At 39.5% G+C, this 15,130-nt stretch overlaps 1 protein-coding gene across 10 annotated transcripts in view; it reads left to right on the forward strand.

The window, feature by feature from the left end:
- The window catches only part of CPEB3 (cytoplasmic polyadenylation element binding protein 3), a 188,122-nt gene that overhangs the window by 136,437 nt on the left and 36,555 nt on the right, over positions 1–15,130 (forward strand). For all 10 annotated transcript variants that reach the window (XM_078077370.1, XM_078077363.1, XM_078077369.1 and 7 more), the window contains one exon: positions 2,759–2,877. In XM_078077370.1, coding sequence (XP_077933496.1) covers positions 2,759–2,877 — 119 coding nt within the window. The remainder of the gene's footprint in view (positions 1–2,758; positions 2,878–15,130) is intronic.

Here is a 15,130-nt window from a genome sequence, read left to right on the forward strand (position 1 = left end):
AATCTGCCTGCTCTCTTGATGACCAGATCTACAGGCATACCATGGAGATATTGTGGGTTCAGTTCTAGACCACCCCAATAAAGCAAATATTTCAATAAAGTGAATCAAATAAATTTTTTAGTTTCCCAGTGCATATAAAAGTTATGTTTACACTATACTGTAGTCTGTTAAATGTGCAATAGCATTATATCTAAAAAACTGTATATACCTTAATTAAAAATTACCTTTTTGTTAAAATATGGAACCACTACCTGAGCTTTCGGTGAGTTGTAATCTTTTTGTTGGGGAGAATCTTGTCTCAGTGTTCATGGCTGCTGACACATCACGGTGGGGATTGTTAAAGGTTGGGATGGATGTGGTAATTTCTTAAAGTAAGACAGCAATTAACTTTGCCACATCATTTCTCTGGAGCATACAATGCTGTTTGATAGCATTTTACCCACAGTAGAACTTCTTTCAAAATTGGGGTCAATCCTTTCAAACTCTGCCTCTGCTTTATCAGCTAAGTTTATATAATATTCTAAATCTTTTGTTATCATTTCAACAGTCTTCATAGCATCTTCACTGGGAATAGATTGCATCTCAAGAAACCGTTTTCTTTGCTCATCCATGAGAAACAACTCCTCATCTGTTAAAGTTTTATCATTAAAACTGGCTGAGATTACAGCCATTCAGTTACATCTTCATCTTCCATATACTTATTCTAGATCTCTTGCTATTTCTGCCACATCTGCAGTTACTTCCTCCACTTAAGTCTTGAACCCCTCAAAGTTCTCCTTAAGTTGGAATCAGCTTCTTCCAAACTCCTGTCATGGTGATAATTTGACCTCTTCCCCTGATCATGATTGTTCTTAATGACATCTAGAATGGTAGATCTTTTCCAAAAGGTTTTCAGTTTACTTTGCCCAGATCCATCAGAGGACTCTCTGGCAGCTATAGTTCTTATGAAATATATTTCTTAAATAATAAGACTGGGGGGCGCCTGGCTGTTTCAGTTGGAGGCACATGCAACTCTTGATCTCAGGGTGTGAGATCTCTACTAAAATAAGTAAATAAACTTAAAAAAATAATAATAAAACTTGAAATCCATGGGCTGCAGAATGGACATAATGTTAGCAGGCATGAAAACAACATTCATTTCATTGTACATCTCCATCAGTGTTCTTGGGTGACCTAGTACATTGTCAGTGAGCAGTAATATTTTGAAAGGAATCTATTTTTCTGAGCAGGGTCAATAGTGGGCCTAAAATATCCCATAAACTATCTTGTAAACAGATGTGCTGTCATCCAGGCTTTATGGTTCCATTTATAGAGCATAGGCAAAATAAATCTGTCATAATTCTTAAGGGCTGTAGGATTTTCAGAATGGTCAATGAGCATTGGATTCAACATAAAGTCACCAGCTGTATTAATGCCTAATAAGAGAGTGAGGTTGTCCTTGGAAGCTTTGAAGGTTGGCATTGACCTCTCCTCTTTAGCTGTAAAAGTCCTAGCTGGCATCTTCTTCCAATAGAAGGCTGTTTCATCTACATTGAAAAAGCTGCTGTTTATTGGGGGCATCTTCATTAATTACCTTAGCAAGATCTTCTTGATAACCTGCTGCAGCTTCTACATTAGCACTTGCTGCTTTACCTTGCACTTTTATGTCATGGAGATGGCTTCTTTCTTTAAACATCATGAATCAACCTCTGCTAGCTTCCAACTTTTCTTCTTCAGCTTCCTCATCTCTCTCAGCCTTCACAGAATTGCAGAGAGTTGGGGCCTTGCTCTGGAAAAGGCTTTGGTTGAAGGGAATGTTGTGGCTGGTTTGATCTATCTAGACCACTAGAACTTTTTTCTTACCAGCCATAAAGCTGTTTTGCTTTCTTATCATTCATGTGTTCACTGGAGTAGCACTTTTAATTTCCTTCAAGAACTTTTCTTTTGCATTTGCAACTTGACTAACTGGCTCAAGAGGCCCAGCCTTCAGCCTCTCTCAGCTTTCAACATGTCTTCTGCACTATGCTTAATCATTTCTAGCTGTTGACTTAAAGTCAGAGACGTGCGACTCCTCCTTTTACTTGAACACTTAGAGGGCATTGTAGGGTTATTAATTGGCCTATTTTCAATATTGTTGTGTCTCAGGAAATAGGGAGGCCCACGGAGAGGGAGAGAGTCAGTGGAATGGCTGGCCCGTGGAGCAGTCAGAACACACACAATATCTATGAAGTTCACTTGCTTATGTGGGCCCAGTTCATGGTTCCCCAGAACAATCACAATAGTAATCTCAAAGATTCCTGATCACAGATCACCATGACAAATATAATAATAATGATGAAAAAGTTTAAAATATTGTGAGAATTGCCAAAATGTGACACAAAATAAGCAAATGCTGTTGGAAAAATGGCTCCAATAGATTTACTTGATGTAGGGTTGCCACAGGCTTTCAATTTGTAAAAAACGCAATATCTGCAAAGCACAATAAAGTGAAGGACAATAAAATGAGGTATGCTTGTATTTCACGGAAATTCCATAGAGGAGTTCTGAACTTGCTCCCCTGAGTAATTATGAGAATTAAGCAAGATTATGTCTACGAGTACCTAACCCAATGCTTGGCATACGAAGTGTCTCAGGGACTATTACTTCCCTGTGTCCCATTCCAAGTTCTTAGATTTTAGTAAGAATTTGCCAAAGGGAAACAACAGGTAAATTTTTATTTGGTGCTTTGAGTTTAATGTACTGATTTCTCTCTCCCTCCTTTTGTTTTTGTTCTCCCAAGGCTATGCCTTTCTGCTGTTCCAGGAGGAGAGCTCAGTGCAAGCATTGATAGATGCCTGCCTGGAAGAAGACGGGAAGCTGTACCTGTGCGTGTCAAGCCCCACCATCAAGGATAAACCGGTAAGTGAAATGCAGCCAGCTGGTGCTTTTCTAGAGCACATATGCATTTGGAATAGCTGATCACCTCCTTTCTGTAATGGGAATGCTGGTAACTAGGATCCTCTTACCCAGGGTGACCTTGCTATGCAGTAGAGCTGGACTGTTGTGGATGAGAAACTAATAACAAATTACTCTGTATTTCGTTTTATACCTTTGGGACTGCGTGTAAACAAATGTGTCCTTGTCTTTCACTTTACAGCTCTTTTAAGCTAATTCCTATTCAGTAACTCTGAATTGAAGTAAACAATGCTCTTAGTGGTTTTGGCAACTGATTTCTGTCATTATTTCAGATCAAGGACAGGAATAATTTATTATTTTTTTTTAAAAAGATGGTAATTGGCAATGTTTATGCTCCTGTGAATGCAAGGCATTGTGCTGGGTGGTGCCCACAACGGACTAACTAGAGCCTTCTGGGCCAGGAGCTTACACTCTCAAATGGATAGCTTCGAACAGGGCAGGAGAAGGCAAGGACAGAGAACATGGACCCAAAACCATAAATAAATGTACACTTATACAGCGTTTGTGTTAAGAGTTTGTGGTTTCTGAGCCAAAGGGTGTAAGTTGTTGGGTAAGAGAAGAAGACTGCTTCCTTTCTCCTGACAGAGGTGTTATCAGTGGAGAAGGGACAAGACTATATTCAGAACAACAGTAAAAAAAGAAATTGGTTAATATGGTAGAAGTAGGATGGAGGGAAATTAGGAGGGGGTGAGTTTGTGTATCAAGACTTGGTGCTAGGAGTGGGAAATAGGGTAAAAACAGTGATACAGACCAAGGGACCAACGCAGGTATCTCTCACGGGGCCTACAGCATGTCCTGTCAGACTTACACCAGACATGTGGGGCTTGCTTGGCAGTTAGGTTTATTCTCAGAAATGTGCATGGGGAAAGAGTTGGGGTCAGAAGTAGAAGTCTTGACTCTAGCTCATTTAAATTATCTGCTTGGCTCAGAATAAGTCACCCAATACTTGCAGAATTTTGGTTTCCTTATCTATAAAATGACAGGCATATGGTTTCTCTCTGGATGTTGAGCAGCTCAGGTAAGAGGAAAATGAATGTGAAAGCATTTGGGACTTGTACAAGTATAACTGGTTGATGCTATTAGTCCCAAATAGTGCTATAGTTAGGAGAGCAAGTTTAGAGCTTATCTACATGGTAAGGTCTGCTGAAAAGAATGGTGACGTCTAGAACAGGGTTTACAGTTGGTTGCAAAAGAATGATGCTGGGACTTGTCCACCTATAAGGGGAAGACTGCAGCACGGAAAGCAGAAGGAATTACTAAAGAATGGGGATGTTGAATCATAGAATAATTGATGCAGAAGAAGCAAGGATTTTAGCAAGTGTGACAGTGCCACTGTATTTTTCAAATTCTGGGGCCATTACCAAATTTTTTTAGCAGTTAGCGGACTTGGATAGGTAGCTATACAGGTCGGGAAAAAGGTAGGGAACCTTTGTTAACTTTGATCTTAATTTAAACAGTGTGGAGAGGCTGTGCTTTGTGACTAGAATGGGAGTATGCAGTGTTTCATCTGAATAAATAATGAGAACGCTGAAGTAACTTCTCTAAATCTCTCTGGAATAGTGTGAGATTAGAAAGACTGATCCCAGTTCGGCAGGGTCTGATGTCTGAAAGGTAAATGGTCAACCTCCAGAGAGCCTCTGTCCCTGTAGGAGAGGATTTGAAATATATTTATACATAAAAAAGGCAGAGGGGTAGAGGTCCACGTGAAGATAGTTATGCCCAAAGTAGATTAAGAAGCAGTTGAATTGAGGGGAAGAGAGTGGAGATGAGCAGATGGGCTTGTGTACCTTGGAAGGGTCATGTCACTGGCTCTGTGGGAGGAGGATATTATGCCTCGTCAGGGCAAGCCTTCACCAGGACTGGACATCTCTTGAGAAGGGAATGAGCAGTGGTGGTTGCAGATGGCGGTGGTATGTTGATTGTTTTCCCTCCAAATACATGTATTACCTTGGGCTTGAAGGACTTTTGAAAATAACTAGTGTAATTATCTGTTTTGGTAATGTTTATGGGGAACTAACTTCCACTGTTTGTGTTTCTACAAATTTCTGCCTTATTGCAGTTTTCATTTTCTGAACTCAAGTGAAGCGGTTTTATTGGAGCTTGATGAATTCTGAATGGTGGCTGCTGATCACGTATTTCTTTAACCCAGGCATACTCAGAATTTCCAGCATAAACAATTTGGATAAAACTTAGGATGGGAAACAGAAAAGTCCCCAAATACCTGTAATTCTGATGAACTGGATCCCATTTTGGGTTCCAGCTCTTTTGGCTCCATTTTTGACACCTTCTCTTTCTTGGCTTCAGCTCCACATCTATCACTCCCAACCTCATTTGGCCACACTTCCCCACCCAAGTTTCGGTACATTCCACCTCATTTTGGATGCTCCCACAGAAAATGAGAGCTGAGTTGAACTACTGGGAGTAAGTGAGGACCTTGGCAATAACTCAAGATAAAGTCAACCTTTGGAACTCATTCACCAAACCTTCTGAGCTATGGCTCTTTTTTGCTTTTTCTACTTCTTCGCTTGGCTACCTTTCAGGATCCTAGTGCCCTCATTCTGTTTAGTTCTTTCTGATGCTCCTTGGATTTCTCCTTGGAAATATACAGTGCTCCAGAATGATCTCACAGATTTTCTATCCTTTGACCTTCTCCCTTCTCCCTTCCCCCCAATCAAACCCACATTCCTTCTGTGTGGATTAGGTGAATCAGATTGTTTTCCTAATACAGAGCCTGATAGCAAGGTCCCCTCTCCCCTTTCTAAGATCATGTTTGTTTTTTAACTCAAACAAATCCCTAATCAGTGGATTTCAGATAGTATTAGGGAGATACTTTTAGTCAGTGATTACCTTTCATTTATGGCCACACAGACTACCCTATGTATAGGTCTCATCCTGAAAGATGGCAGAAGACACTGTATTTAGAACTTGTTCAATTGACTTCTTGGTCCCAAAGAAGGGTAAACAGATTGGCAAGAGCAGGAGTTATTGTAAAGCTCCTAGATGTGTGATTTTTTTTTTCCTCCTCCAGCAAGAGGAGTTCCGTTGCTCAGATGTTCTAGGCATCCCAAAGGATAGCTGTTTTCTTGTCCAGGCTTCCAGTAAGGTGGACAGACATTGTGACAGTGGTCTCTCTTGTAAAAGTGACTCCACTTTTTGAACATATAAAAAGACTGAACCTGAAGGTTCACAGCAGCAAATTGATAGAGCAGGAAACTTGCCATAGACTAACTGAAACGGGCCGAAAAACAGTAACCTTCAAGACAAGGTGTGGAAGGAGATGTTTATGGTTCTTACCTTCTAAAACACTTTGGCCAGAGATGTGGAATAGTAGACACCTTGAAAGGAGTATCCTAGAAGTTTCCTGCTTCCTCCTCCTTACAATTTATAGCGTAATCACAATTTATAAATATCCTGAAATATGACAGATTGATTTTACTATACAGTTGATCCTTGAACAATGGGCTGGGGTGGGGGTATTAGGGGCGCTGACCCCCATGTAGTTGAAAAATCCACATATAACTTTTGACTCCCCAGAAACTTAACTACCAGTACTGTACTACTGACCACAAGCCTTAACAATAACATATACATTTGATTAAACATATTGTATGTTATATGTACTGTATACAGTATTTCTTACAATAAAATAAGCTAGAGAAAAGAGAACGTTACTAAGAAAATCATAGGAAGAGAAAAAGTGTACTATACTGCATTTATCAAAAAAAATCTGCATATAAGTGGACTTGTGCATTTCAAACCTGTGTTGTTCAAGGGGTAACTGTATATTTAAAGCTGAGGTTTGGTTATTGTTCAGGTAACATGGTCATCCACTCAAAATTTGAAAAACATAAAATTGAAAAAAAATGTTGGGAGCAAGGAAGCTGGAAACCAGTTGGAGGCTGGTTAAGTTCTTTAATTTTTAATTCTGTCCAATCTGTAATTCTGGTCTTTCCTACTCCCGTTTATGTATCAGTGGGATGTCTAGCACTTTTAGTTTCCTTTTTAGGTACAAAGACAGTCCAGATCCTTTTGCCTGGGACTGAAGACCTTCCCAGTCTGACTTCAAGTTTTTTTCAACCTTTCTTTTTTCTGCTTTCCTTCTGAACCCTGTATTCCAGTCAACTGAAATATTTCTGTTCCTGTCTCAATTTCTAATTGCTACACTTATTTTAAGACCCCTCCCAAATGCCATCTCTTTCCTGAAGGCTTCTCTGGTCACTACAGCATCTGTAGTGACTCACACCTACTATTACAGCTATCTCCAGCCCACATACAGCCATCTTTTCAAAATAATGTGCCTTTCTTCCTTTAAACCATGTTTGAGTGCCAACTATGGGCAAGACATTAGAGCTGGTTATATGAATTAGACATAAAATCCTGTGTTCAGAAAGTTAATAGTATAATGGGTAGATAAAACAAGTATATAAATACATGAATCTAAAGAGCCTGGCACATAAAAGTTTTTCAAATATTTGTCAAATTAGGAAAAATAACAAATACAATGAAGATAAGATTAAGTGCTTTGGAGGGTTTATGTATACCTGGAGTGATGAAAGAAAGCTTCTTGGATGAAGTGTCATTGGAACTAGGCCTTGAAAGTTGAAAAGGGTTTGGAGATTAGCCAGGGGAGAGGTGGAGCTGTGGAACTGTGGGAAATGGACATTGCAGAGAAAGGCAACAGTATAAACACAGATGAGAAATTGTGCAGAATGAGTGGAGAACATTTAGGTTGGTTAGATGGAGCACAAATGTATGAAAGGGAGCAGAGGGAAATTAAATTGGGAAAATAAGTGGGGGCTGAGTTACAGGGCTCCTTGATTGATGGCCTCAGCCCTTGGGTTTGTGGTATATTTACTTAAACTCTTTCATTCTCCACCTACTACTTCCTAAGACAATAACTATAATTTTATCTTGGCTCAGTCAAATTGGATTTGTCATATCCCTCCTTGGAAATCTTCAGCATTTCTAATCTTCTTTATTTATTTATTTGTTCCTTTTGGTCTAAATTCGTGGTTTGGGCACCTTCTATCATAGGAATTTCTCCAAAGGAGAATTCCACAGTTTATGCATGCTCTGTTTTTGTTCTCTGCTGAAATGAGAGAAGTACCTGTTATTCATAATAAATCCTTCTCCTTTCCCCGCTCTCTGAATTTGCATTTGAGTCCAGAGTTTCTTAGTGTTTGAGTCTTTGGACCTATTATTCCTCTCTAGGGAGGTTTAAAAGATGCTGCAGTTCTGATATACTAAAATAGTTTCTAGTGGACAAAATAGCTAATACCATCCCCTAAGGGACCATATTTAGTGTTTTCCAAAGTGTGTTCTGAAGAACACCTGTCCCATCAGACACTGATCTCTTGAGAGCATCGACAAAAGGTTTGCTCATAACAATAATAGATGTCATTTGTTGAGAACTTTGTGCATTTTATATCCATTTTCTCCTCCAGTTAAAGGTTCCATAGCCAAAACATTTGGGAAAAATTGATATATTAAGGTTCTGAGAAGTCTTGCAGTAAATAAATTTGTGTAATATTTTTTAATCCAGCATTTGATATACCTGTTTGGGGATTATACTTGTGAAGATTTTGGGGATTATACTTGTGAAGAATTAGTATTCCATGAAGCTCATTCAAAGAATAGGCTTCTTCCAGGAAAAACTTAGGTAACTTGAACTTTTATGTGTACATTACTCTCAAGAGTTTTAGTGATCTGCATGCCAGTAACAACATCCTTGTCCTAGTACCACGGAGCTGAAAATACACATTTGTGTAGACATTGGACAAAATTGTCTGGCTGCAAGAGTACAATTGCTTGAGGCTTTGAACCTGGAAGTTAAAATAGCTGAATATAATGCCAATTCATTGCTAAATCATTTTCTTCGGCTTTTCTAACTGCTAATTTTGTTAGTAGGTTTAAGAAGAATATATCAGTCATTTCTTAATTGAGAAGGAGCAGAATAAATTTAGATAGAAGAGAGAAATAAATCATTCACAAACCAAAATGCATTTTGACTTGTTCAGGTGACTCTTGGGAAGCATGGCTGGTGGCCAGTAGCCTGGAGGACAAGGAGTCTTGCAGGCACAGGACATCACTGCATTGGAAAGAGTATATAGAATCTGGGTCAGATAAACCTGGGTTTCAGTTCTGACTTGACTTCACTCTTCTTAACCTTAGTTTCCTTATCTCTAAAGTAGGGATAATGTTTATAGCATAGCAGTTATGGTGAATTTAAGTGTGACAATGTTTTAAAAAGACTAGCACAGTGGAATAGTGTATGTCTTCAAAAGTGCTAGTTTCTTCTTTCTTTCAAAAGGAAATCATCTATCATGCTTATGTTTTCTAAATGATGTAGGAGTATCAGCAGCAATGATGAGCAGTAGGTAATTCTGATCACTGAGTAGGTCACCAGGGGGGCATCAGAAATTTGCGCTGATTAAGCCAAGCCTTGGGGCACCCACTGGTGATCAGACACACTGTATTTCCATATCCCTGGCAGGTGGCTTTCAGTGGAGTGAAGAGAGTGATCTGGAAGCTCTAGAAGGGCAGTGGTTGGACATCTTGGGGCATCAGCATCTGCCCCTCAGGAAAACCTTTGTTAATTCACCAGAACCCTGATGAGCACAGAGCGCTCACTCTGTTGGGCACTTTGCCAGGCAACTGGGACCCACACAGAGATATGGTCTCAGCCTTAGAGGACCCTAGAGCCCAGTGGAAGGAAATAGACATGTAAATACTAAGTGAAGTAAGGAGTCAAAGGTGCCATGATAAAAGTTTTATAAGGAGTGGCCGTGGGGTGGGGGCTCAAAGGCTAAGTGGTCAGGTGTTCCTCAGGGAGTCAGGAAAGCCTTTAGAGAGAAGGTATTCTCTTGAATCTTCCAGTTATAAGTACGGGTATTAATCATTGCATTTAATTGATAATTGCTTTACTAAGTCAAGCACAGAGCAAGGCTATACATCACCCTTTTCAGGGCACAGTTTATGCATGCTCTGTTTTTGTACTGGGTGCCCTTATGAAAAACAGTATGCAGAGTGCTATTTGAATTGTTCAAAAGTAGCTGAAGGGCTGAAAGCCTGTGGTTTCCGTACGTCAGGCAGGCTGTGCAGCTTGGTACAGATGGCAGGGGTTTCCTTTTTGTACCTAGACCGTTTCCTGACCCTGATGGTGGACCTGGAGCATTCTGGGAGGGCATGAGAGAATTTCCCAGGGTTACTTCTGGCTCCCTGTCTAGGAAGAACCCTGCCTATTTTGATGAAGCTCTCTGGGGCCTGTAATCTATTTCTGTCTAAGGAATGGGAGGAATAGCTTGAGTGTGAGAGTTAGTTTTTTGCTTAGAGGCCCAGTGGAATTCTGACTGGAGTCCCCAGGGGAGCCCAGGTAGAAAAGTCTTATCAAGAGCAATGAAACAGATGAGCTATTAGGTTGTTCTCTGGCCACTTCCCCCAGAAGATACAGGGAGGGTATCTCCTCCTCTCCATTGGGTGGAGAGTAGCACTTGAGATGAGGTAGCATCTAAACTCCTGGGAATTGGCTGACCTTTTTGTTAGGGAGCTATATGGTAGAAATTAGGTTGAGGGATGCCTGGGTGGCTCAGTCGGTTAAGTATCTGCCTTCAGCTCAGGTCATGATCCCAGGGACTCCATCCCACACCAGGTTCCTTGCTCAGCAGAGAGCCTGCTTCTCCCTCTGCCTGCTACTCCCCCTGCTTGTGCTCTCTCTCTCTTTCTCTCTGACAAATAAAATCTTTCAAAAATTAATTTTTAAAAAAAGAAATTAAGTTGAAATGAGATACCAAATATGAATGTACTTTGGAGAATCCAAACCACAATTATTGCTGTTGTGGCTGTTAGTTTTGGTGGTTAATAATAATAAAACAACCCCTTATAGCATGGAAGAGATAAAGATGCCTCACAAACCACAAACTAGTTTATTTGTGATACTGTGGGGCACTCCGGTCATTCTGTGAGGTCTGTGATGCTTAAAATAGAATTGCTGACAGCTGGGGTGGGCCTGAGTTCATTACCAGTACAGCTGAGCTGTTGCAGCTGTATGTCACCTAAGTTTAGCTGACTCATCCTGGCCGTCAGAAGAGCCCTGATGCTGCTGCTTGCTAGGGAGAGCAGTCCTGATGGTTCTGCAGTATTGCTTTTGTGATTCATGTAGATTGAAAGGATTGTATGACTAGGGAGAGAAATGGGAGACCTTCGCCTGAGTAGGAGTTTGAAGAGTATTGAAAAAAGAAAGAGGAAATTGGGGTTAGGGAGGCTAGGCCATGTGCTTTATGGGAAATTCATGGGAAAGAAAACAGCAGGAAGGGGGTTTTGATCAGGTAGTTTCCTGAGCTGGCCACCAGATTGCACTGTTGACTCTGAACAGTCTGGTTGCTTTGTGGAGCTGTCTTAAGATGAATAGATGAAAAGGAAGGCACTATGCAGTAGGACGTTCATGTGTTGGATGTTTGTAACCTAAGGAGATGACCAGACAAGGATGAAATATAGGTGAGATATTCAAAATGAGCTCAAGATACTATTATTTACTGGTAGGTAAGTGTCTAAATTCTAAATAGTGGTCTAAACAGAGAATTCTAGAGCCATAGGATGGCTTGGTCATGTAAGGAGATTTAAAGCCCTAAGGTTTATGTTAAAAAATTGTTCTTATTAAAGCTATGTGTTTTCTCTTATCCGGTTATTAAAGATACAATAAAAATGCATTTTATATTGAGTTTTTACTTAGAGGCTTTTGCAAATTTTCAATGAAATTTATTTTTTAGAAAATGATCTTAGAGCTTCTTGTCAAAATAAGTGACCCATATTCTATTACCTAATTTTTTTTCCCTAGCACTTGGCCTGATCTTATCCCTATTAATGACTCTTAGTTTTAAATAGGATGAAGCTTCAGTTTTTACATGGAACTGTAATTAAATATTTTATTCTTCGTTGATGTCAAAATAATCAAACGTCTCTTTTGTGCAATTTAGTCAGAAAGCTTTCAATTCTTTGAACAGCTATTATTTATATTTACTATACTCCTAACCCCTTAAAGTTAATTTCTACCAGAACAACCCTTTTAGAGCAATAGTAGGAAATAAGTGAGAAAAGGCCTTGATTGGAGTGAAGTTTCTACATTTTGTTCAGTTGGTTCAACCTTGTTATGCCATATTTTGATACATACTAAGAATAAAATATAATAGGACAGTATTATCCAAAGTGTGGATAATAGGTGTTATGAAAAAAAATTTTGGAAATGCTGGATTAAAGCACATTTGAACAGGTTTCTTTCCTGTAGAACTTCTTAGAGCCTTTGATTAATATACACCAATGGGTGCCATGAAACTCCAAGAAGGAAGCGATAGCCTGTAACTTTTCCTAAACACTGCTTGTCTGGCAGAACATGCCTACGGACCTGCTGTTCAGAGAACACACATTGGGAAATCTTGAAAAGTAAAATGAGTGCTCTCGTTACTAACTGTTGATATGATTAATGTTACATTCTTTTAGGTTTCTTGAAGGCTTTTAGAGTCACTATATGGCATAAATTGATATATTAATAGCACCACCTTTATGTTTGGTTTTTGCCTTTATCCTTAAAAAGATTTGCCTTTGAAGATAAGCAATTATGCAAAGAAGATTATAAATTCAGATAATTCAGATTATTAATTCTTAAGAATTAAGAAGCAAATAATTCAGCCAAAGAATAGGTTTCACGATCCTTACCAGAGCTTCCATAGGAATACACACTTAAAAAAGAAACTACGGAAAAACCATTTTTGTTTTTTCTCTCATGAGTGCTTATGGAAGGCCACATTCCATTGGGAGCTATGGGGTAAGTAAACCTTTCTAGTCAGAGATCACAAGTCTGGGGCCCACAGGATAGATCTGGTCTGCAGTTAGTTTGGTTTAGGTGTACAGTGGCTTTAACATTTGAATTCTTTCTCAACATTTTAAAATCTTGAAGTTTCACATAAAAATCTGAATTTCTAGCTACTCTTGAAAAATGGAAAAATCTGACAGTACATTCACAAACGATAAGTACTTGCTGGAGCTGAAAAGTGTCTGCTTCCTTTAAAAGGAATGTTTTACTCCAGTGTGTCATTGCATGCCTAACACCTGTCGTCCGGGCGGCTGATAAATTTATGCTACCTGTCCATCCTATGGACATTTGGTTTTGCATAACCCCTGCTATGAGGACATGGCATGGCTGAAGGGCTATGGGCCGTGTCTCTTTCTAGAGTGACCTTTTTAAGCAAACGTGGTCGGTTTCTCCAGGAAAGGGTGTTGAAATCACTGTCAGGCTCATTTAAGGGAATTTTCACCATGTCTGATGAAGTCCCTATACTCCCAACCCTCAGGATGTTGGGGCTCTTACTCCCCAGAGTGTAGCTTATTTGACAACATACTGAAAAATTTGTTTCATACATACACACAGCAATCTCTTTATATGTAAAGGTTGTTTTGCTGGGGGAAGTTTATACTGTATTAGAACAGAGCTCTTATTTCATCCATTCTCAAAAATAATCATTAAAGAAACGAAGACAGTCAAAAAGCAGTTCTTTTATTTGTATTCCACCCCTTTCTACAGTATATTTGAGTCAGCTTAGAAAGCATGGTATTTAAAAAGTAGAGAAATATCTATATATATAAATAAGGACCAGAAAATATACTCAAAGAGTAAGTCAGAAAGATAAAATATGGATATCAGGCCCTGAGGGCTGAGAATAAACTTAGAAGATGGAGAACGTGCCTTATGTGAGAGTGGGCTTATATTTCAGAGAGAAACCAGAGTGTGAATGGAACTTCCCAGTGCAAACAGCACCACAATATTACTTTTTGCTTAGCTTGTAGAATGTGCTGATGTTGGCCTATGTTGACATTGCTCTGATTCTGTAGTGGTGGGAGCTCTGAGGAGCTATTTTCTGGTGGCAGCTGGGAAATGCAGGTTCTGTGAATAGGGTTTAATAATTACTGTCTTTTGAGTCTTCTTCCTGTATTTTTACCTAATCTACAATACAAGAATAGGCTAAGGGAATGGGTTGTGTGTGATGTAAAGAAGCAAGGGTGGGCGGGAGAAGAGGCAGTAATGAGAGCTCTCAGCGGGAAGGTTTGAGATCTTCTGCAGAGTTCTTTGGAGCAGCAGTAACCTACAGCTATTATAGAAGGCTGCATTTTCTGTACTTCTGATTAAATGAAACCAGAACGCCATGGATACTACTAGGGATTTGTTTTCATTTGTGAAACAAAGTGACCCGCAATTAAATTCATTATCATTAAGTGATTGGAATTGCCTTACCAGGCAGATCCTGAAGCTGCCTTAAATTTATCAGGGGTCAGACTGGAAGAAAAGAGGGCTCTGTGTAGAAAAAGATATGTCCTACTTTTTTGTTATTGGTGACATTAGAATCTTTGTTCTTACAGTATGAAGAAATTATGTTTTTAATTAAAAATTTGTAGTGGGCCCTCAAGGGATTTAAAAATGATGCTTTATGGTATTCGTGAATCTGCCTTTGTGGTAAATGTCAAGGGAACGGTAATTTAGTCAAACAGACCAGATGTTTCAAGGAAAGAACAAGGATTTTTTTTTTTTTTTCCACATGATAAAGGTGGAGCAAATGCATAAATGTTAGCAGAATTGCAAACAGGTCCATGTTTTCAGGGTCTAGGGAAGAAATAGAGATTTTTACTGCTTCTCACTAACTGCTGAGGGCCGTGTCATAAATGGCAAAAGGTTAGGTGGGGGGTGAACTTTGTAGCAATCATAAGGAATGTGTGGACTGTTTCTAACTGAGCAATGCCAGTTCTAGAGTTGATTCAAGGTGTTTTGACACCATAATTGATAGATTTACTACCTTTCAAATGAGAGTACTTCTAGATATAATTCAAACCACATAAGAAATCATCTTATGTGGGTTTTTTTGCATTAAGTGTTGACACTAGAGCAATGGGGGAAATGAAGAATTGTGTTGATATTAAGGAAATGAAAATTCAGCTGTTTTGTTTCCTTATCCTGTCGTCCGACTGAGAAAGGAGAGGCGTGTTCCCTAAAGATAGACGCGGTTTCTCTGCTTCCACACCTAGCTCATTTCCCAGAGCACCTGGCCAGCTGAGTGACTGGTCTCAGGCAGTACTGAAGCTCTCCTTTTGGTATGGGAGGGCTTTTGTTGTGGTTTTGTTTTAAGCTATTCTTTGATGATTGAGTTAGGGATTG

Source organism: Halichoerus grypus, chromosome 7 (genome assembly GCF_964656455.1).
Source record: "Halichoerus grypus chromosome 7, mHalGry1.hap1.1, whole genome shotgun sequence".
NCBI lineage: Eukaryota > Metazoa > Chordata > Mammalia > Carnivora > Phocidae > Halichoerus > Halichoerus grypus.